General features: G+C 49.9%; 1 protein-coding gene across 1 annotated transcript; it reads right to left on the bottom strand.

The window, feature by feature from the left end:
* Positions 1-241: 241 nt before the first annotated feature.
* Positions 242-16789, bottom strand: LOC147577775 (uncharacterized). The gene is given in 9 exon segments (XM_086720227.1): positions 242-737; positions 1518-1635; positions 2074-2180; positions 5477-5582; positions 7269-7498; positions 9480-9546; positions 12999-13032; positions 13890-14013; positions 16632-16789. Coding segments are annotated over 9 exon segments (1047 nt in total). The 5' UTR covers positions 16683-16789; the 3' UTR covers positions 242-527.
* Positions 16790-23188: the final 6399 nt, after the last annotated feature.

Below are 23188 nucleotides of genomic sequence, written 5' to 3'. Positions count from 1 at the left end.
TCTCCCTCTCTCTCTGCCCCTCCCCTGCTCTCATTCTCTCTCTCAAAATAAATGAATAAACTTGGAAAAAAAATATATATATATATATTGTATGAAGACAGATGGTAACCCCACTCATCATGGTGAGCACTTCATAAAGTATATCATTATTGAATCAGTATGTTGTACACCTGAAACTAATACAATGTTTTATGTCAATTACAGTTTTAAACATCCTATAATGTTTACTTCGGGTTCCAAGTTACTTAAGACACTCAGTATTGGGCTTTATTAGAGTTTAAATAAAAAAGACTTTTCAGGCACCTGGATGGCTCACTCAGTCAGTCGAGCATGCAATTCTTGATCTCGGGGTCATGAGTTCGGGCCCCATGTGGGGTGTAGAAATTACTGAAAAATAAAATCTTTTAAAAATAAAGTAAGTACGTAAACTTCTGAATTACATGGGAATGAGAAGACCACAACTGTTAATACATTTTATTCAGATCCATCGTTATAATTCCTTTGCATGAGTAATCAGGGGTGGAGTCTTATTTGCAGGAGGAGAAGGTCTTCCGGAACAAATCCTTGCAAGGTGTCTTCTCCTGCAGGGACTGTTGAGGGGGCGGGACTTCCTGCCTTTTGGCTGCCTCTCTGGCTTCCCGTCCTGTGTCCCTGTGTCCCCCGTAAGGCACCAGCCTGGATGACCCCAGGCCAGGAAAGTCGAGAGGCTGCTTTTTTTCCTTCATTTCTATTGCTTCCTGCAAATGTTTTTAAAAAGAAGCAGAGGACAAAGGAAAGAAAAATCAACCATCTGGCTCAGCCAGCAGTAAAAGGTACATAACTGCTTCCTTTAAAAAAAAGAACAAAAAACAAAACAAAACAAAAGATGCTTCAGAAGAATAAATCACCTTTCCGTTTAAAGGATAAAAAATTAAGAGAACACCCTCACAAAACTGCCCTCATTAGAGAAGGAAAAGTTAAGGATTTTCAGTCTGGGGGGGAAAAATGGCTTGTTTTGCCCAGAATCTTCTAATCTCCATTAGAAGAGTTGGGGAGATCTCTCATTTTCCCTGCCGACCAGTCACTGGTCTGACTCCTGGATGTCCACAAATTACTGAGACAGATCAGATGGAGACATTGATGGAGACAGAGCAGATGGAGACATTCTGCTCTTTCAGATTCTTTAGGAAGCTTCTAGGAATAACCCGAAGATAAATGACTTGTCTGAAACTCATCCGGCAATTTTAGAGAAAAATCCATTTTTAATGGCCAACTTTATGTACTCTTTCTTGGAACTTTTTCAAAATGGAAAAAAAAAGAAAGAAAAATAAATCACCTCACAAAGTTATAAATTCTCACAGCGGAAAACGTAACGATGTCAATTAATCGGAGCCAGGAAGAAGAGTCCCGTGCATATATAAATTAAGATTCCAGAAGCTAGTGTGACTAATGCGGGCAGCGACGGCTCCAGGATTGCGCTGTAATAGACTGAGACACTCACTTAACGTTCCGAAGTTTGGCGGACAGAGATCGCCGGCATGGAGAGGTTCCCCTGGGGTTGGAGAGCTTTCATCCCGGTGCTGGGACGTCACGTCACAAAGGGCAGTCCTGCCGTCTGTCCCGTTCACACTCAGCCGAGGAGTACACTCGGCTGTGCTGGGGGTCCACAGGCACGGGCGAAGATGCCAACGAAACGGCCAGAAGGCCGGCTAGCGCGCGGCCTGCTCGGAGACCACTCACCCTGCTGTCATGTCCTGTCGTGTCGGGCGAGGCGACCCTCCAGGGGCAGGACGGAGGTGGCCGTGCCTCCCCCCGCCCCCCCAGGAGGAACAGCAGGAGCAGGCAGAGGGGCGGCAGCATCCTGCAGCCTGACTGGCACTCCTCTCCAGCTCTGTGGCTGCGCATCCTCGGCAGGCCCGAAATCAGTGTTTTGTGCACTTGGGTCTCTTCTTTGGGGGAGCGGAGAGGGGGCTATTTTAAGCTCAACCTGCAGCTGTTCTTTTGTGTACCTACCTGTCAAAAGCCTGCACCAGGCCCCCCCACCTTCCCCCACACCCAGGCAGTGATGCACAGGCCTAAGCCATCAGAGCTCACAAAAGGGCCTTGGGATCAAAGTTAACCCCTTCCAGGTTCTGAGTAGAGTCGCTTACTTTGGAGGACACGTGCACTCGCTTCCGAAGAAGCTCTACTTCCCCAGAATCCTGCCGAAAGCAAGCAGGAGGCCATGAGAACAAAGCCAAGTGATTCAACACCATGTAAAATTGGCCGTGCTCTGGGCTGACCGCTCAGAGCCTGGAGCCTGCTTTGGATTCTGTGTCTCCCTCTCTCTCTCTCTGCCCCTCCCCGGCTCATGCTCTCTCTCTGCCTCTCAAAAATAAAGAAATGTAACAAAATTGGCCGTGGTAAGGAGCTTAAAATCTGAAATTCAGTCCATGTAAGGCGGGTCGGAATCTGTTCCAGGCTGAAGAGACAAGGGGGTGCGGAGGGTGCAGGGAGGCGCTCAGATGGCGGGCAAGGAGGCCCCCAGCCCCGTAGTCCAGAGAGGGGTCCTCCTGCCGAGGACTCCTCAAACTGCCCCGCACCTGAATCGCCTGGTGACGGACACAAAAGCGCAAATTCTTTTTTTTTTTTTTTAGAATTTTTAAAAATTTAAATCTTAGTTAACATATAATGTGGTAATGGTTTCAGGAGTAGAATTCAGTGATTCATCACTTACGTAGGACACCCAGTGCTCATCCCAGCAAGTGCCCTCCTTAATGCCCATCGCCCCACCCACCTCCCCTCCAGCAACCCTCAGTTCGGTCTCTGTATTTAAGAGTCTCTTATGGTTTGCCTCCCTCTCTGTTTTCATCTTATTTTTGCTTCCCTTCCCCAAAGTGCAGATTCTGATGCAACAGGTTCCTGGAGGGGCCAAGATCCCACGGAGCGCCCTGGGGGGATGCTGCAGGGGCCCAGCCCAGGCCCGCTGGGACTCAGACCGCTGGCGTCCCCCCACTCGTGGTCCCAAACTCGCACTTTTCTCTGAAGGACATAGAAATCAGGGCACCACGTGGAGCCAGAGCTACTTGGCAGGTGTGTCCGGTGTAAAACGCACTTCCTACTGCGCTTGACCCGCTTTCCTTCGACTGCACCACTGCGGGGAATCCTCCTCCGTGCCCCACTCCCCCCCCCCACCCCCACCAACCTCCTCCCTTCACTGGTCCCAGTTTCAGACTCACACGAGCAAAGAAAGGCACAGACCCTCTTTACCCACCGGAGACAACCGGTAAACTGAGACCCGGGCCGCAAAGCTGCTAAACGCGGCCAGGAGCCATGGCAAGGTCCCGAGTAGAAGTAATGCAGTGGGACCACGGACTCCACTGCTCTCTCCACTAGGAGAGAGCTTTTCTGTGTCCTCCACTGAGGTTTTCTGTGTCCACAGTCCTGGTTCCCACCCCCTCATGGGGGAAGTCTCCATGTGAAGTTCCCTTTCATCACAGGATTTGAAAGGGTCTGGGTAAAACCGCCATGACCCGAGGAGTCCTGACTCATATTTTTTCCATACCAATTTCTTTGCCTAATTCCCACAAATGGATTAAAAAATTTAGTCTTACAGATGAGAAATTCACAGCAGCTCGGCCAATTTCTTATACCCTGAGTATATTTTGCAGATTTTTTTTTAAATGTTTATTCAGTTTTAAGAGAGAGAGAGAGACAGAGAGAGAGAGAGAGAGAGAGAGAGAAAGCACGAGCAGGGGAGAGGCAGAGAGACAGGGAGAGAGAAAGAATCCCGAGCAGGTTCTGCACTGACAGCAGAGAACCCAGTGCAGGGCTCAAACTCACAGACCGCGAGATCATGACCCGAGCCGAAGTCAGGCACTCAACAGACGGAGCCACCCAGGCGCCCCCATTTTGCAGCCTTTACTCGATGGACTCATGAAACACTCCGAGCACCTAGCATGTACGCAGAACGACAAAGGACCCAGCCCACACCCACCCCAGCAGCGCTGTTAGAGCCCAGCCGGGTGGCAGGACACACAGCCGACAAATGAAAGCACATTTGGGGCAACGGCAAGTGCACCAGGGAGGGCCGCGTGGGGCGGCTGGAGGAAGGCCATGTGTCATCTCAGTACTGGCTGTTTCCAAGGAGGTGGCAGCGTGTCTTCAAGGTGACAGCTGAAGGCTAAAATCCTGGCTTTGCTATTCAATTAGCCCCTCTGTGGCCCCAGTTTCCTCATCTGTGACACGGGGATGAAAAATAGCGCCTACCGCCCGCATCACAGCGTCGTGGTGAGCATATAACCCACCGAGCACAAGTGGAAGGCACAGCAGACACTGGTGTTCAGAACCGCTATTGAGATCTCCTCAGTCCTACTCCACTGGCACGCCTTACGCTCCAGAGTCCAAATATCTCAGGGTGCCTACCGTGCGATCACCCTTCTCCAGCCCAAAGCCTGTCCGCAGGGAGCTGATAATCTAAGGTCTTCTGCAAGTATGTGTTTCGGAAAAGATGTAGAATGGGAACTTTGAGTAAGAGGAACTCAGGACTGGGGCTCCTGGCTGGCTCAGTCAGTAAAGCATGGGACTCTTGATCTCAGGGTCCTGAGTTCAAGCCCCACGTTGGGCATGGAGCCTACTTAAACATAAACAAACAAGAAAAGTTAAAAAAAAAAAAAAAAAAAGGAACTCAGTACTGAATTATTTTGAAAAACTTGAAAAACAAAGACAGCTCATTCTAAACAGCAGAACAGGACCCAGATAGAAGTTAGAATAGGGGCGCCTGGGTGGCTCAGTCGGTTTAGCATCCATCTTCGGCTCAGGTCAGATCTCAGTTCATGAGTTCAAGCCCCACGTCGAGCTCTGTGCTGACAGCTCAGAGCCTGGAGCCTGCTTTGGATTCTGCCGCCCTCTCTCTCTCTGCCCCATCCCCACTCACACTCTGTCTCTGTCTCTCAAAAATGAATAAAAACATTAAAAAAAATTTTAAAGTTAGAAAAGACTTTTCTCTGTACACAGAAGAACCTTGTAATAGTGAGTGTCCCACAACCAGAAGGGCTGTCTCTGGAGTTCCTGTGTAGTTCCTTGTTGGTGAGGAGATTGGACTAAATGACCCCTAGCGCCTCTTTATAAATTCCACAGTTCAGTAAAGGGAAAGAAGCGTGTCCCAATGTAACCTTCCTGGGACATCCAGGCTTTAAGGTCTCAGCTGTGTACCAGCCAGGGCCGACCCTTGGCGCATTCCAGGGGCTGCTGTGTGCAGAAAGGGATGCTTTCCAAGTTTGCTGGCTCCAGTTAATTTCAGTAATAACAAATCAACACAAGACCTTTCATTTCGAGCTCTTCGAGGAACTGGTGTTAACAAGGAAGACAACAGATACTATAAATGTTAAGTTGCCCGTGTTTCCAGCACGCGTTCCTTCCAAAGACACGAGCCTCTTTACACGGTTCATCATCTGGTAAATGGCTCATAGGTTAAAGTTCAGATGAGGTTCCGGGACACTTGAGGAAGCCAGCTCACAAAAACAGGGCCCTCTGCAACTCCTTTCCGCCACGTGTCCCCAAAGACGGACCCACACAGGATGACTGGCATCGCTTTGGACATTCCAGAGTCAACAAGACCCCATCTAACATGCAGTGGAGAAGAGACAGCTCAAGAGAACACAGGAAATGGAGTCAGCTCTTCTTTACAAAGTCTGTCGACTCCTGTGTTGCGAGCCCTGAAAAATGTACTCACCTGAAGTATAAGCAGGTCACATGTTAAAGATGCGAAATAAACCAAAAGATTACGTGACCATCAAGTCAATTTTACAACCTGGCTAGAAAATTTCCCATCAGAACACCCACGCCAGCCCCCAGGTGCCCTCTCCAAGCCTGTATGTAACCGGAGACAGGACGCCCGTGGCGCACAGAGTTCACCACTTCCAATCGTGAGCGTCCCGGGTTTCGAGAGCTACAGAAATCCATAAACACGAGACCCATAGTAACAGTGCTGCCCCCTTCCTCTTCCTGTCACCTACAACCTCGCTGCAAGGTACAGGGGACCCTACTGCACTTGAACACAAAGCCACAGAATGTCGCACGGGCCACTAGAGTTGCAAACCCAGGATGCAAATCCAAGCCTGCGGACTTCTGGAAAGTACATGGCGTCCGGTGTCTGGCCTCTCCTGACGCAGTTCCAGAGAGCTTCCCCGGGAATGAAGCTGCTCACACGCGGATCTGGGAGGGAACGCGACCTAAGGATGGAACGCTCTAGGATTCCCTTTTCTCCGACGTGACACACAGTCGTTTCCGGAAATGCAATAATTCGTCCTTTGCAGAGCCTGATGCCAAGAAGCTTGATTTCAGTGCTTTGCTGTGACCACAGCCCGTCACCACCCCTTGAGAGCCAAACTTTGGGGTGTCTTTTGCTCATATTTAGTACGGGTGGTATGAATTCTATCCAGAACGCGTGTCCTGATCTCTCTTGCCCCCTCTTTAGTCAGCACCCCCAGTGTGAACACTGCCTCTGATCCATAGAGCGGGGCAGCTGGCTGACCTCTTCGAGCCTCGGTCTGCGTGTCAGTAAAATGGGGATAGTGAGATCCACACTGATAAGGCCGTGAAAATGCGGTGACGTCCTATGGGAAGCCTCCAGGGCAGCCTGGCGCACAGAACGGCCTCTGCAAACGCTGCCCCTCCTCTTCCCCCTCTTGCCCCATGGGGGGAAATGCGCACCCTGAGCCTCCCAGACACCCCGGAGAGAAGAGAGCGGAACTGGGCCCCTGGGAGGACCAGCCCTCACAGACTGACCCAGAGCACGACACACGGAAGTGTTTGGGAAGAGCCCAGGTTTTCCTCTCCAGCAAAACTTCCGGCCCACAGAACCATAGTTAAATTACAAAATAACCCAGAGAAAAGTTGCATCAAGTGTGTTCTGGAGAAAATCATCTGTAAAAAGTAACACAATTTCCAAATGTCACATTTACCTTGTGGTCACAAGTGACCCAGGTTTGAAAGCTATATTGGTGGTCAAAAGGACTAAATAAATAGAGCTGTATTCATCTTTCAGGGACTGTCAGCCTGAAAAATTACACAGAAGAATAACATTTTTGCATGAAAAAACTGACTACATTTAAGCTGCTGACACAATTTTATTAGCAATAGATACAACTTCCAATCTTTGCCACTCAAACCCTCCCGTGTTAGTGGAGGATGAGAGACGGGAGTATTTTGCTGGAGAGTTTCCGGTCTCTCTGACACCAGCTTTGGCAGCCAATGACTCTGAGAAAGCAGCCCAGCAAGCCTCTTAGCCTTTTTATTTTAATCTCTACTGATCCCTTGGAAAATCCCTTTGTGGCAACGCAAGCTCTTGGCAACCCTCCCTGCTGAAGGCTGCCTTTGCCAGTGACAGCTACAGACTCGAATTGTCTTTTTTTGCTGCTGCAGCCTCTGCTGGCTCCACTGGTTTTTGGTTTTCTCCCTCTAATTTCTTCTTCTTTTTTGCTCTTTGTTCTGAGTTAAACTGTGCAAGCTCTTCGCTTTTCTCTGTGATGTATTTTAGCTGGAAGGAAGGAAGGAAGGAAGGAAGGAAGGAAGGAAGGAAGGAAGGGGAAGGGGGGAGGGGGAAGGGGGAGGAAAGAAAGAGGAAGGGGGGAGGGAGGAAGAAATACATTATCTGGTTGTGCCATTTTATAAGTCTGGGGGAGGCAGTGGGAATCTACATCCCTCCCAACCACTCCCACCCTAAGAATCTGGGTGGAAAAGCCCGGGTTACATTCCTTAGAGTGAAAGCCTGGGTTACATTCCTAGAGTGAAACAAGCCTAGGTTACATTCCTTCCATTTTTTCTGGAAGAAGTAATCAACTACAAAAATCAACCGATTGCTGCCCACACTCCTACCAAACAGGTAGGAAGGAGCTCCTTGAATAATCAGAAGAGTTAAAATGTGGAACTTGGGGCGCCTGAGTAGCTCAGTCAGTTGAGTGTCCAACTCTTGATTTTGGCTCAGATCATGATCTCACGGTTGTGGGATTGAGCCCCTCCACTCAGCCCAGAGCCTGCTTCGGATTCTCTCTCTCCCCTTCTGCCCCTCCCCACCCCAAAATAAATAAACAAACATTAAAAAAAAAAAAAAAAAGTGGAACTTGCAGAAGGCACGCCAGTCCTAAATGTACTCTACACCAACTCCAGTACAGCCAACACCCCCCTAAATGTAGCCAACTGACATTACTGGGTGCTACTATGCACCAGATAGTAGGAGCAGAAGGTACAGAACACAGGGTCCCTGCCCTCCGGGAGCGTTTCGTCAAATGCCTAAATTTAGCTGCAACCCTGTCAGATGAAATAAAAAATTAAGAGTCCAAAATAAAAATAATATTTCAGGTAAACAAATGTGCAATAAACAGATAACGTCCCAATTAATATTCTAAGGTGACTGGCACTGACCAGTCCTTTGCAAAAGGTAGAAACTGCCCACTGTAACAGACCACGAACAGCTCTGACCCGCACCAAATTTACGGACAGAGAGGAGCGTCTTTCCCACTGACACACAGCACCGCCAGTCACCTTAGCTATTTTCCTTAGGGATCACATCATCTTTAACCTTGACTTAAACTTTAAAGAGAGAATATTAGAAGAGCAGAGAAAAGAGAGCCGGGTAGAAACAGCACTAGATCCTGGGCCAGAAGGTTAGGGCTCAGCTATCAACCAGAGAGCTTCGTTTTCAGCTCTGGGAAGTTACTGAACTCCAGCTGCCTCCCCTGTAAAACCGGGCTAATAAATCCTGTTCTTAAAGACCCTCAGAGGGTGGTTGTGAGGTTTAAATAATACATGTAAAATAACATCTATAAAAGTCCCCTGTAAACTGTCAACTGCTATACAAACTCATTCAACAACTACTTGCTGAGCACCTGCTGTGCGCCAGGCTCTATTCTAGGCACGGCAGATGGAGCAGAGATAAAAACCCCCGCCCTGGTGGAGCTCACAGTAAAGTATTTTTACTGCGGGAATTAAACTAGGTCATAAAACCTCACAGATGCCCTGGATCTGCCCTGGGCCACCGGCCTGGGATGATCACAGCATCACCTGTAAAAGGAGGGCCTGGTCGAGAGGACTTCTAGATTTCTTTGAAAAGACAGACAACGTGCTCAGTTTTCTGCCCGTCCCAGCCGTACGGACACTCCTTCCATACCTGGCCCGTCAGACTTGCGGGCACCGTAATGGAACTGTCTCCATACACTCTAGCCTGGGGTCTGTCTCTGACATCATGCTGTAAATGAAAGGTAGGGCCAAAGTTTTGAGATGTTACGAAAAAGGCAAATTATGAAACGCAGAGAGTGCTGATTAGAAAATTCCAAATTGGCTTAGCGAGATCCATCATGATGAAAGAGAGACTATAAATTACGGGCAGGCCTGAATGGTTCAACCATCTCTCGTTTTTAATGCAAGGTGCCCTGGGGAATCGCTTCATGGCTGCAAGTGATTAATTGGGAATAATGTATTCTGATGGGAAAGGGGAGTGAGGAAAGAAATCCATCTCTCACCAGTGAATTACTCCTCCTGGCTAAGAGCTTCACATCTTCCGTGTTAATTGTGCTTCTTTTTGCGTGTCTGTAGAAAGGGCAGGAACAATTCACCAAAATGTTTAGTATCATTTCAAGTTTTGATGAAACCCAAAAGTTCATGGTCAGAGTCCAGACCAGCAAGGATCTCTAAGTAGCCCATCTTTTTAAATTAAATGCATTAAGCAACCATGACATAAAAACGAGTGAAGTGACTTAGCCAAGATACCAATTAAATAAAGAGACTAAGGAAACCAGAAGCCCATCTGTCCACCTCTGCCTGAGGCCCCGGGTGCCTGAGCAGGGACTTGCTGGAGCACCACGGTCACAGTGAACACCACAGAAAGAGGAAGCAGCACGTAGGTGCACACTTTCAGCGGAAAGAGAAAACGGCACAGTCTCACAACACAAAGATTGCCTACGCCTAATAGACACTAAGTAGAAGAACAAAGAAAAGATACAAGTTCCCGAGGCTCTTCTCCAAGGGTGAAACCACAGGAAAAAGCTCACACGGATGTCCCCGATCACCCCACCCCCACCAGGGAGGTACCGCGCTCCCCCCACGATAGCCTGGCTAGAACAAAGAACATCCTGTCAACTGGGGTCTGTGTCTTGCTCACGACTCGGACTCCAATTCTCATTGCAGTCCTCGTATCTTGGCTCCAACAGGTAAAGCTGATAGGTCTGATAAGCTCTAGTCAATAACCTACTGCTCTGGTTTACACCCCTTCTTGCCATTTCTAACTTCCTCCAAAAATAAGGAGAAAGTGTGTACACAGGAACAAGTAGGCGTGTGTCCCGAACAACCAGCACACACAGCGCCCTCACTGGGTACCCGCGCCGCCACCGGTAAACTCACACGGAAATTCTACTCTGTATTTGGCCGAACCCCCCCATCCTGCTAAATGTGCAAACATCAAGCGTCATCTCATCACGGCCGCCTCTGCCGACCGTGTCACTCCAGGAGACGACCTCTAGTTAGCGGCCGCAAGCACCAGGACGCCGCCCCCCGCCCCCCCCCCCCCCCCCCCCGCCACTACTCCGCCAGTTAGCTGGCACCACCTGAAAGTTACCACTTCCCTAAATGGGTTGGGGGGTGGGGGCAGGTATATCCGACGGCGGCCGCTGCACATCAGAGACTCTCCTAAATCAAACCTCTGACTCCAGAAAATTACTCCAGAGAAGATTACACAGCGACGTTTCATATGACACTTTTAGCGACACAGGTTGTAAAGACTATTCCCAAAGTCTTCCTAGAATTTATTCACTGTCCAGGATCTATCTTCTTCAAGATGTTACATCTTTAACACATTGACAATATGAGGTGACTAGAGATTGCAAAGCTAAATAAAGGAAACTCACAACTTAAATTGTGAGATAACTGGCCAGGGTTTACAGGCAAACTATTTCAAATTTAGGCACTATTTTCTCAGAGAAACAATGTTACAAATACCGCTTAAGTTCCCAGCCAGCCTATTTAGACTACTTAGGCTGGCCTGAAACAGACCCTGACTCTTTGTGGTGCTCACAGTTCTAGAAGACAGTGGCCACAGGGAAAATACAAAGCCACAGGATAAACGAAGCTAACCTTCTGGGAATATCAATTTCACCCCATGATAAACTTTAAAACAGGATTTTTTTTTATATGACGGCAAACTGAAACATTATGAAGATCAGTGTGAAATTAAGACAAAGGCCGAGTCTTCAAAGAAAATCTGCACTTGCGTCGGCTCAGGGTTCAGAGGGTGGCGGCAGCGTGCAGGGTGCTGTGGGACACTCTCAGACACGTGGAAGGTGAGGCATCTCCTGGTCAGTACGTCTCTGCCGCGCTCACTTAAACAAGAACAGCGTGAGAGCCTTTACCCAGACCCCTCGACTTACATGATGTCCTTCCCTGGGGAACTCATGGTCTAAGTGACAAACACAACATTCTCCCCCCCTTCACCAAGTACCCAGCAAAAGAAAATCAACCTTTTTTTTTTTTCTTTTTAAAGCATGGTTAGAGTTAGGGAGTCCTTCCCCTGACATTTTTTTATTAAGAGCTTATTTTTAAGCTTATTATTAAGAGCCCCCAGCATGGGGCTTCGAGCTTACAACCCCGAGATCAAGAGTCACCCTCTCCACCAGGGAGCCAGCCAGGCGCCCCAAAAATCAACCCCTTCATGTAGTGATAAAAACACAGAGTGCCCGAAAGCTCAATGTACTACAATGCTAAATATTTCCAATTTCGTTTTTATGTCTAGTATTTTTATAGAAGCATCTAAAAACGTTTGTGGTCTTTTCCCACAGCAAACACAGAAATGGCAAGAAAAGTCACAACGGGGGGCCGCGCTACGGGCATCTACCAGGGAGAGGTCAGAGGAGTCAATAAACACCCTACTATGCACAGGACAGTCCCCACCACAACCCAGAATGATCTGGTGCAAATTGTCAATGGTGCTGAGGCAGAGAAACCCTACTCTCTATCGATAATCTTCATGTTCAAATTAAATACTCATTTGCTTATTTACATTTTTGTGCCACCCTTTGCAATAAAAAGAAGTTGTATTTTAAAAAAAAAGGAAAGAAATGGCAAGGAAAGGTGATAAATGGGTGTCACAGGAGACGAGGGGGCTGTGGGCGGGGGACGGGAGATAATGGGCGCCATGAAAGGGGCCACCACCCGTATTAACAAAGAATAAACCACATGAGCTATGACTATTCCATAATATGATCTTAGCCCTGTTGGCCAAGCCGAAGATGCTAAGCGGTTTTTAGGGACTCCTACACGTAGGGATGGGAAAGATTTAGAGTCTGCCCTCCAAGAACCTACTGCTTTAATTCATTCAAAATATTCACCCGAGCAACACAGAGCTAACGGGAGCAAGGTGAAAAGCGCCGGGTACGGAAGAGGCTGGCACCAACTCAGAAGTGCTAGCAAATTAGAAAGCTCCAGCCCTTTCCGGCCTCAGTCATTCAAACTGCTTCATAAAAGCAATTCCTTGCCAATTGTTTTCAATTACCTGAGGTCCTAATTGAAGAGATGAGCGTAAATCACCTGTAAAAGCTAAAGCTTACCAGCTGAGAGCAAATCACCCACTTTTCAGGGAGCGTATGTCTCGCTGGTGACAAAGGCGGTGAATGCCAGGCGGACGGGGTGGGTGTCGGGCGCCGTGGTTCCCCCGCGCACCGTCCCGCGGAAACGTTCTGCAAAGCACACGCACCCTGCACATTCACCGTCCGGGGCTGCCCCGCACATCTTTGTAGCCGCCAAGTGAACGGCTCTGGTTCTTGCACAAAAAGTGCTTGGAAGACAAAACAAAAAAAAGGCCAAATCAAGTCTGAATGGACGTGATTAAAGCGGATGTGATATTCTTGCAGAATCATGATTAGAGATGAGCCTCCAGAAAATCCACACGCACACACAGACTGCATACAGCTCGCCTGAAACACAGCAGCAGGTGGAGAGTACAAATGGGATGTGAATGCACACAGCATCAGAGAACCAGCCTCTTTACCCACCTTGCAAACATTTCGAGGTCTTTGGCGAAATTTTCTGAAAGAGAAAAAGATGTGCTTTAGCTACCCTGATCTCAATCTTATTTCAGAAGGAGGGAAAGTGGAACTTCGGAACGTTTAGCATAGTGACTAATGCAACAAGCCCTTTAAAAGGCAAGAGGAGGGGCGCCTGGGTGGCTCAGTCGGTTAAGCGTCCGACTTCCGCTCAGGTCACGATCTCGCGGTCTGTGGGTTCGAGCCCCGCGTCAGGCTCTGGGCTGATGGCTCAGAGCCTGGAGCCTGCTTCCGATTCTGTGTCTCCCTCTCTCTCTCTGACCCTCCCCCGTTCATGCTCTGTCTCTCTCTGTCTCAAAAATAAATAAACTTTAAAAAAAAAAAAAAAAAGGCGAGAGGAGGCATTTCCGGAGCCTTTAGCAGTTTTATTTGTTATGGCCTCCTTGTCATAATTGAGGTATTGTGGCTACACCCTTCCTTCTGTGAAACTGGCCCTTAATCTTAAATTTGGCTACAAGTTAGAGCTTGAGAGGACATTAATTTTCTCTAACGTCAAGCAGATACCAATGTCATAAGCCCAGCTGTCAAATAAACCATGGCATGGTGGACATAAAAATGTTATAAAGCAATGAGGTGAAAAATTGAATGTCTAATGTTCCAGGCAGTTTAAAAAATAAAACAAAGGTGTTAATACCCAGTGTTAGGTAACAGGAAAAAAAAAAAGTTCTTTTCATAAAATATCTGAATTTTACGGCAAAGAACTGTCTCACGAACAATGCCTGATGATCACGTTCTCTATCTGTTGGGATGACAAGCCAGGGCACCCACCCACACTTTTCTCCCAGGCAAAAGCAACTTCTGGGATGCCTATACACCTACAGAAAGGCCATGGCTTCCTACCGCACTGCCGGAAAGTCAGCTCCGAGATGGCCGCAATGGTTTGTTTGCTGAACCGAATCTCTCTGTCCGATGCAACTTCCTCGCAAAGACACCCAACAGTGTAGTGAACGGCTGCTTTTAGCCTCTGAAGCGAAAATCAAAATACTTCATGGGTAAGGTTGCAAAGAAGAGCTCTGCACATCTTGGAAAATTAAGACCAAGGAGAGGGTCTGCTGCGCTTCCTTCCTTCAGCACTTTCCATAATGGCTGAGTGACTTTTCAAGTGTACTAATAAATTAATGAGGCCCTCTGGAGTGTGGCTTGTAGAAACATTACTTCCTAGTTAATGGTTATGATTTAGGTCAAGTAAAGATAAGGAATTACAATGGCAGGTCAGTGGGGAGAAAAGTCGGACTCACACTTGCAAAGTGTCTGCATGACTTTACTCGGGTAGTCCACGAACAGGGACCACGTTCCTACTGAGTAAAGGCCCATGCCAGGTGTTTGAGGAACAACGAAAAACCAGACAGGGGTTAATCAAGCGAAAAAGGAGGCGATGCCATCCCCCTGCGGCCAGTCTCTGCCAGCCCCGGGCCTGCGTGTGACAAAAGACAAACGCTCAGGACTGGCTGGGAAAGGCCTGTGCGGGCGCGGCTGAGCCTCCTTTGATTTGTTGGCTTGCTAGCCCACCTCGCCAGGACCCTCACTGCTCCTTAGCAACCCTTTTGGATACTGAGTAACATATCTTTCCCATGCAGAAGAGCAAAGAAGCAAAACAAAGTTAAGCCAAGATCTCAGTCTCATGTCAGCAAACTTCTTGAGCCCCTAGGTGCGCTCCTCTATGGTGGAGACAGAACTGAACTGGACATGGGGACAGCTGAAGCCAAGACAGCATCAACCCTACCAGCAAGTGTTCACAGTTGAGACAAGATGAGGAGGAACCGCAGAAACACAGGTCGAGGACCGAGGACCCAGGACCCGGGTAGAGGCCAGGCAGATAAGCAAGGGCAACTACCTTCCTTAGTTTCAGAGGTCACAAGACTAGGAAGTTGAGGCCTTTGGCAGGAGACAAAGGGACCATCACCCGGGGAGGGATAAAGACCTTCCCAGGTCACCTTTTTTAGGTATGCGTGGGGCAGGGGGAGGTTCGGGGAACAGGACAGGAAGCCTTCCGAACATTCCAGGAAGTTTTTTAATGTCTCTCCTCCTTCTGTACGCCTCTTGGATGGGGCCAACTGCCTTCTGCAATGCTGCACACGCTAACCCACTAGACCCTAAATTCCTCAAGGGCACGACCCTGTCTGTTTTGTTCACTACCGTCCACCTACCTAGTGCCAAGAACAGCTGGTTCAATGAATGGTGGGATCTTCAACCTGCTCACCAGTTTCTCAGCCCAGCTCTGCAGCCTTACTCATCTTGTCAGCACGCAGAACCAGCCTCTGGTTCTTTATTGGGCACTGAGAACCAGCCTCTGTACTCGGGGCTGAGAATACAAAAATGGAAAGGCCAGCTCCCTTCTCAAAGACTTTATCTCCTGCTACACCTTTGCCATCAATGGACTCTTCAAAACCATCAATGTCAGGAAAAAGAGGATGGAGAACCAACCGGTCCAGGGAAGATCAGAGACAGGATTACTAAATGCACTTTATGTTCCTTGACTGGATCCTGGGTGAAATAAAAAAAGACCACTAGGAAAAAAAAAAAAAAAAAAAAAAAAAAACTGCTTTGGAACACCGGGAACATAATGGTGGACCGAACATTACATAATAGGATTTTATCCGTATTAAATTTGCTGAGTGTGATCATTGAAATTATGCAGAATACCCCTGTGGTCGGGAGAGCATACTATAAAGTATTACAACTTACAGGGAAAGGGTCAAGGTATCTGTGATTGTATCTCAAATGAGTCAGAAAAAAAGAAAGCAAAGGAGCAAACACAGCCAAGTGCTAACAACTGGTGAATCCAGGTGGGGAGCATACGGCTGCTGAGTGAACTATTCTCGCCAACTTTTCCTGAAATCTTACACTTCTCAAAATAAAGGCAGGCGGTGGGTAAAACAGCTGAAGTGTGACACTGGCAGGAGGGAACTCCCGCGCCCTGAGCTCCTTCGCGTCTCTTGAGTGCCCCCTCTTTGAGGATACCGCCCTGGTTCTGGCTTTTTATCTCTTTGGGGCTTTACGGTTGGTTCCCGCGATCCTGCCCCATTGTACTAACTCCGGGGGCGATTAGAGGAAGGGCCGCCCCTGGGAGGGGGTTACTGTTACTCCGTTATTCTGCAAACAGGAAAGCTGGGCTCGCGCAGCGCCGAAGCGACCCTCGGGCTGCGGAGGCGGGACCGGAACCCACCCGGGAAGGATGGGCTCCGGGACCGCACGGCCCGCGTCGCACCCAGGTTCGCAGGCCGTCTCCGCGTCTGCAGAACGGAGCGCGCACGTCACGGCGGCCACGTGCCGGGCATCGGGCTACGTGCTTGGCCTGAATCCCCTCCAAATGCTCACACCCCATCTTCACAACACCCCTGAGAAGGGAGACTGCGGCTGTCCTGGGCAAGAAGGCTGCCGCGCGACTCGGACCCGCGTTACCGAGGATACCGCCTCCCAGCACCCCCCGCGGCAGCCCAGCTGGCGCAGGCGCACGCGGCCCGAGCGCGCCCTCCGCCCCGGGGGACGCGCCCCGAGAAGCGCCAGGCCTCGGGGCCTTTCCCTCTCCAGCAGCTCGACGCCGTCCTCCCGCAGCCTGGCCGGGACCCGGCTTTCCTGTACCTGTTGGTAGGAGAATCGCTGCTGCTCCTCGGCCGCCTCGTCCTCCTCCATCTCAGCGGGCCGACCCAGGCAGGCGCGCCAGGGCAGTAGGAGGCGGCGGCCGGGAGGAGCCCGTCGGATTTCCCGCCGCGGCGCCCGGAGACGGACCGCGCGAGGGGACAAAGCGCGAAGTTCCACGCCGCCGTGTGTGCGCGCCCCCTGGCGGCCGCTCTGGGGACGGTCCGCAGCCGTCCGAGCTCCCGCCTCGAGGCGCGGGGGGACCTGGCGGTCCAGGTCCCCTGGCTCCGCTCGGCTCTGCGCCTGGCTCGCGGCTCACACGAGCCCTTGGAAAGAACGCTTGTGTGTAGGGACAGCGTTGTCGGGCGGCACTCTTTACTGTGAGTTACGTGGGGCCGTAAGCTCCGTAGACCTTGCAGAATCCACCAACGTTCTGTAATTGTGTCACCAACAGTAGTGTCACCGAGTCAGACGCAGGCAAATGCTGGATTGCTGTCCATTCAGCATCGCAGTGAGTAGGTGACACAGCCGAGGCTAAGGCACTCATCAGCAGTGCAAGTGTCCCCAGTTAAAAAAAAAATTTTTTTTGTTTTTTTTTTCCCCTTAAGTAATGTCTATACCCAGCATGGGGCTCTAACTCAGGATGCCGCAAGGGTCAAGAGTTGCGTGCTCCACGACTGAGCCAGCCAGGTGCCCCAGGGCCCCCAATTTTTATGTATGTATGTATGTATGTATGTATGTATGTATTTACTTCTTTATGAGAGAGAGAGGGAGAGAGACAGGCAAAGAGAAAGAGCGAGAATCCCAAGCAGGCTCTGCACTATCAGCTCATAACCTGAACCAAAATCAAGAGTTGGACGCTTAACCAACTGAGCCACCCAGTCGCCCCAGGGCCCCTAATTTTTTTAAAGGAAATTAATTTGGTTATATATTTTCTAATGTCTTGGTGCAATCATCAGGGAGAAAAGCGTCTTCTTGGACCTCCTCACACTTTTTGTAAGGGTTAAGGTTGTGTTTATTTTTTTTTAAGATTCATTTATTTATTTTTATTTTTTTTAATGTTTATTTATTTTTGAGACAGAGGCAGAGCATGAATGGGGGAGGGTCAGAGAGAGAGGGAGACACAGAATCTGAAGCAGGCTCCAGGCTCTGAGCTGTCGGCACAGAGCCTGACGCAGGGCCTGAACTCACCGTGAGATCATGACCTGAACTGAAGCTGGACGCTCAACCAGCTGAGCCACCCAGGCGCCCCTGTTTATTTTTTTAAAGATTTATTTATTTAGAGAGAGAGAAAACGAGTGGGGATGGTGCAGAGAGAGAGAGAGAGAGAATCCCAAGCAAGTTCTGTGCTGTCAACACAGAGCCCGACTCGGGGCCCGATCCCACAAACTGTGAGATCATGACCTGAGCCGAAATCAAGAGTCCGACACTTAACTGACTGACCCACCCAGGCACCCCTGGTCAATTTCTACTGCATCTGAGATGACAGGTGCCTCTGGCCTCTTCTCCCCATTGCTCCCGGAGAGAATTCCAGTTTCCAGTCCCCTGGGATGGTCCCTGATGTCATGCAGGGCAGGCCTCTCACGGGATGTCCCTGATCTGCAGCTGTGCCTTAGCAGGCTGAGCTCTGCCCATCGGTTGTCGCCCTGCTCCCCACTGCTGCAGCTCTCTGGTCTCCAGCAGGAAAGAAAAGGGTTGGGGGTGTGGAGTGGGCTGGGAGCAGGTGGGGAGCTCCAGCCTAGGCCCAGACCTTGGGTTCGGGGCCCCGGCCCCTTTCACAAGCTTTGTGACCCTGGGTGAGTCACAGAACCTCTCCAAGCCCCAGTTCCTGCATTTATAAAGTGAGAAGCATGGGACTAACTTCAGAGAGTGGTCTCAAGGCCTAAGTTGCCTCACCAAAGGGCACAAGAAATAGTAACTGTTTTCTCCTGGGCAGTTTCTGTGCTTTGTACCTTGCATGATATCTCATTTTAAAGCAGTTGCTTCCCAGGGCCAAAAATACATTATTCTAGCAGCTTCTGGAATACCTGGGCACTTTAGAGTCTGAAGAGGAAGGCCTGGAGCTGAGGCATTACATCACAGAAAATGACTTATGTTCCTTTGGAACAATTTTGCCCGGGAAAGAACCAGCCATGTCAACTGGCCACTAGATGTCAGCATTGTGCCACATTGTGGAACAAGGCAGGTCTTACTGCCGGTGATTCCCCCCCCCCCACCTTAACCCTGGGGTTACTAGCCTCTGGGTCCTAGGCACCCCGCTTGGGTTAGGTCTCAGCTGCGCTCAGAGGTAGGTGTGGTTCCGCCATCTCGTACCTGAGGGAACAAGGTCGCAGAGGGGAGAGAACTTTGCCTGAGGTTAGCCTGCCAGGAAGTGGTAAGAGTCCAGTGTCCGCAGGCTGGCGTCGGAGTCTGCGCCCTCACCAGAAATAAGACAGGGACATTTGTCCCTGGATCCTTTTCAGCTGCATCAAATAGGGTACAAGGAATACTTAGCTCAATAACAGTCCTCATTTATTCCCCCTATAAATGCGCTACAAATTGCTGGTTCAAAAATCAGTCCCCAGGGCGCCTGGGTGGCTCAGTCGGTTGAGCATCCGACTCTTGACTTAAGCTCAGGTTATGATCCCAGGGTCGTGGGATTGAGCCACGCGTCAGGCTCTGCACCGAGCGTGGAGCCTGCTTAAAATTCTCTCCCTCGGGACGTCTGGGTGGTTAAGCATCCGACTTCAATTCAGGTCATGACCTCACGGCTCGTGAGTTCGAGCCCCGCGTCGGGCGCTGTCCTGACAGCTCAGAGCCTGGAGCCTGCTTCGGATTCTGTCTCCCTCTCTCTCTCTGCCCTTCCCTCACTAACACTCTCTCTCAAAAATAAATAAACATTAAAAAAATTCTCTTTCCCTCTTCCCCTTCCCCCACTCTCTGTCTCTCTCTCAAGGAAAAAAAAATCAATTTCCATTAGCTGTAGTATAGATTCTATAAGCTCATGAGGTCAGGACTTTTCATCTTCTCTCACCACTGACACACAGTCCCGTCACAGTGCTTGGCACATAGTGGGTATACTGTAAATATGCCAGTGGCCGAGTGAATAAGTGAATGGTACACTTCGAGCCTTAAGAGCTTAACGGTTAATTGCCCGGATTCCGGCAGCAGCTTGCCATTGTTCCAGTTCCAGTGCTTCAGGAGTTATGCGACCTTGGACAAGTTACTTAACCATCCAGGAACTTCATTTGTGAATTGGGGCTGACGGTAGTACCTGCTTCAGGGGGTGTTGTATTATAAAACTGCCTGGCACACACTCGGTTATTACTTTCCAGTATGTGCCATGTATACGGCGTGAGAACTCAGGAACACTAGCAAGCAGGGCCAGAGTTCCTAACTTCGTATAACCAACTGTCTTTTTCAAAAGAAGCGTATGTGGCAGATTATATTCGCTCAAAACACAGAGCCAGTATCTCCTGACTCTTGTGTTCCTCCAGAACACTGCCGCTCCGCCATTAAGAGGTGGACTCTAGGGGCACCTGCGTGGCTCAGTCAGTCAAGTGTCCAACTCTTGGTTTCGGTGTCAGGTCACAAGCTAAGGGGTCGTGGGTTCGAGCCCCACGTCGGGTTCCATGGTGTCAGCACGGAACCTGCTTGGGATTCTCTCCCTCCCTCTCTCTCTGCTCCTCCCCTGCTCATGTGCACTCTCTTTCTCTCTCAAAGTAAACATAAAAAAAAAAAGGTAGAATTTAGCCCTCCACCCATTGAATTTGGGGTGTTTATGACTTGCTTGTAACTGATACAATGGGGCTGAAATAACTCCCTGTGGCATCCATGGCTAGGTCTTACAAGGCAATCCAGCGTCTGCTTTGTTAGCGGGAACATTCCTCACCTTTGGAGCCCTGTGCTCCCACGTGAGAAGTTAGCCCAGCCCGAGGCTGCCGTGAAGCGGGGCAGCCGACGGCCATGTGGTGAGGCCACAAGTAGCTTTTTCAGCCCTAGCTGAGGTCCCAGCCAGCAGCCAGCATCGGCCACCGGATGCGTGAAGAGGACGGTCACCTCCAAGTGATCCCAGCCCTGGCCACCAGCTGTCTTTTTGCTGAGGTCCAGATGTTGTGGAGGAGAGATGTGCCCTTCCAGTTCCTAACCTAGCCCGCGGGATTAGGGTAGTAACGATGGTTATATTACTCCCACTGAGTTTAGGGTAGTTCCAGTAGTAACTGGAACAACATATAGGATTCCTAGACAGTGAACACATATGTGCCAGCATCCATACTAAACACGGCACACACATCTACACCCACCCTGGCGACTTCTCTACGCCTCCTAAAGGGATGGGCTCCACATCTACCTCAAAGAATGCGCGACACTTGTCAATCGCCTGCCTCAAGTCTCTTTGCTGAGAAACCCTGTCCCCTCCCTTATCTGATCCATACACCTTCCTAGCCACCCAACCCCTTTGTGTCCCAAGTAAAGCAGAAGTTGTGGCTGAAGTCATTAATAGGCCTACAATCTCTGCCCAGGGAGGCCCTTTGCTAGAATGGCCACCAGACTGTCCCTGCGTGGTCCGGGGACAGACCCCTGTGCGACCAGCTCCATCGCTTTCGGAATTGTGGACTGCCTCACCTTCCACGGGAGCTGGGTAATAGTGAACCCACAAACAGTATTTCCCTATGCGGCGGGCACTGATTTCATCCTCAGAAGAGCTCGGTGAGGTAGGTATTGTCATCACCTCTTTTGTGTGAATGGAAAACTGCGTGGGTACAGAGGTTGAGACACGTGTGGGGCAACAGTGAGTTCGTGGTGGGGCTGGGATTTGGGCCCGGGCTCCCACCCAGTAAGCTGGGCTGCCCTTCCTAGAGCTAAGAGTTTTCACTGATACGTTTTTCAAGTAGGTCATGGGATGTAAAATTCAAAAAGCATGAAAGCATATATAGTAAAAAGTCCCCCCCCCCCACCCCCCAAGGACCTAGGCAAAGGACTGTTGTATTCTTTGACAGTAAAAACTTCCTTTTGTTATGCCTTGTGTGCCAGGTACCGTGCCAAGGACTTTGTATAATCTCGTTTATCATCCCACTAACCTAGGGAAGTAGTTGCGTCTTTTTTTATTATTATTATTTTTGTTTGTTTTAGCGTGCAAGTGAGGGAGAGGGGTAGAGGGAGGGAGAGAGAGAATCTTACGCAGCTGAGCATCGAGCACGACACAGGGCTCAATCCCACGACCCTGGGATCATGACCTGAGCCTAAATCAAGAGTTGGATGCGCAACCGAGTTACCCAGGCACCCCGGGAAGTAGTTTTTAACTATGAAGAAATGTCAAGTCAGAGAGTTTAAAGAACTTACCTGCGGGGACAGCGCCAGTTAGTAGAGCGAGGGCGTGTGTGCTCAGGTATCCTGCCTCTGCACTGACGCCCCTCCTGCCGCGCTCCAGCACTGCTCCGTGGTCGAGTGGCCAGGGTGGCCTCAGCTGGGAGCTAGTGAGAAACGCACAGCACGGAGGGGCGCCTGGGTGGCTCAGTCAGTTAAGCGTCCGACTCTTGAGTTCAGCTTAGGTGATGATCTCATGGTTCATGAGTTCAAGCCCCACATCGGGCTCTGTGCTGGCAGTGCAGAGCCTGCTTGGGATTCTCTCTCTCTCTGCTCCCTCTCTGCTTGTGCTTGCTTTCTCTCTCTCTCAAAACTAGACATTAAAAAATAAAAGAAATGCACAGCATGGGGCCGCCCCCCAGCACCCCTCTCCTGCTGAATCAGAAGCTGCCCTTTTTTTCAAGATCCACCCCCGGGAGTGGGGGCTCACATACAGTTTGAGAAGCTCCACTGGTCTGGAAGATGTTTGTCGTGACCTACACCCCACCCCTCCCCCCCCGCCATGCAGCACACAGAGAAGCCCCACCAGGAACCTTCTGAGGACTGGTTTGCAGAGTGAACTCACCGCTGGGTGCTGAGAAATCTGGTTTCTAATGCTCAGAAATCCCTCTGCTTCGGGGACAGACACACCTGGAAGTGGTAATAATGCCACAGATAGGTGATTATGTGCCAAGCATATAATCTTGGTCTGTTCTTGCTCTGCAAATGCTCAAAATAGCCTTAAGGAGACAGGTACTACCATCCTGTTTCACAGATGAGAAAACTGAGGGCAGAGACAGAAAATGGTTGGCCTAGACTTCCACAGCTAGCCGGTGAAGGGGCCTGGAGCCGAGGCTTCCGCTTCCGGACGGTGATCAGGGGCTTGTGTTCTGTCAGATGGCGTCACTAGTATTTCAAGCACTCTTCTGGACAGTCCACCTTTCCTTTCCTTTCCTTTCCTTCTGGCCCTAAACCTCCCATGCCTCGCTAGTGCTTCTCTCTGAAGGCACTCGCTCTCCATTCTAGAAGCACAAGTGGCCATAGTTCACCTGTGAGAAAAGCTGCACTGAGTGATTCACGTCCCTTAAAAAAGAACCCTGTCATGGGCAGTGACTCAGCACCTCTTATATTTAAAGGTGTGATCAGGGAGGGGGACAGTCTCGCTGCGTACTCACATCCAGGCTGAGTCTCAAAAGTGGAACATTTCATAAAAAGGACCGCCTCCCGTGTCAGCC

Source organism: Puma concolor, chromosome C1, assembly GCF_028749965.1.
Source record: "Puma concolor isolate L17-30 chromosome C1, mPumCon1.1.hap2, whole genome shotgun sequence".
In the NCBI taxonomy this organism is placed as follows: Eukaryota; Metazoa; Chordata; class Mammalia; order Carnivora; family Felidae; genus Puma; species Puma concolor.
Note: the sequence above shows the minus strand (reverse complement) of the source record. Positions and strands in the feature narration are given on the sequence as shown.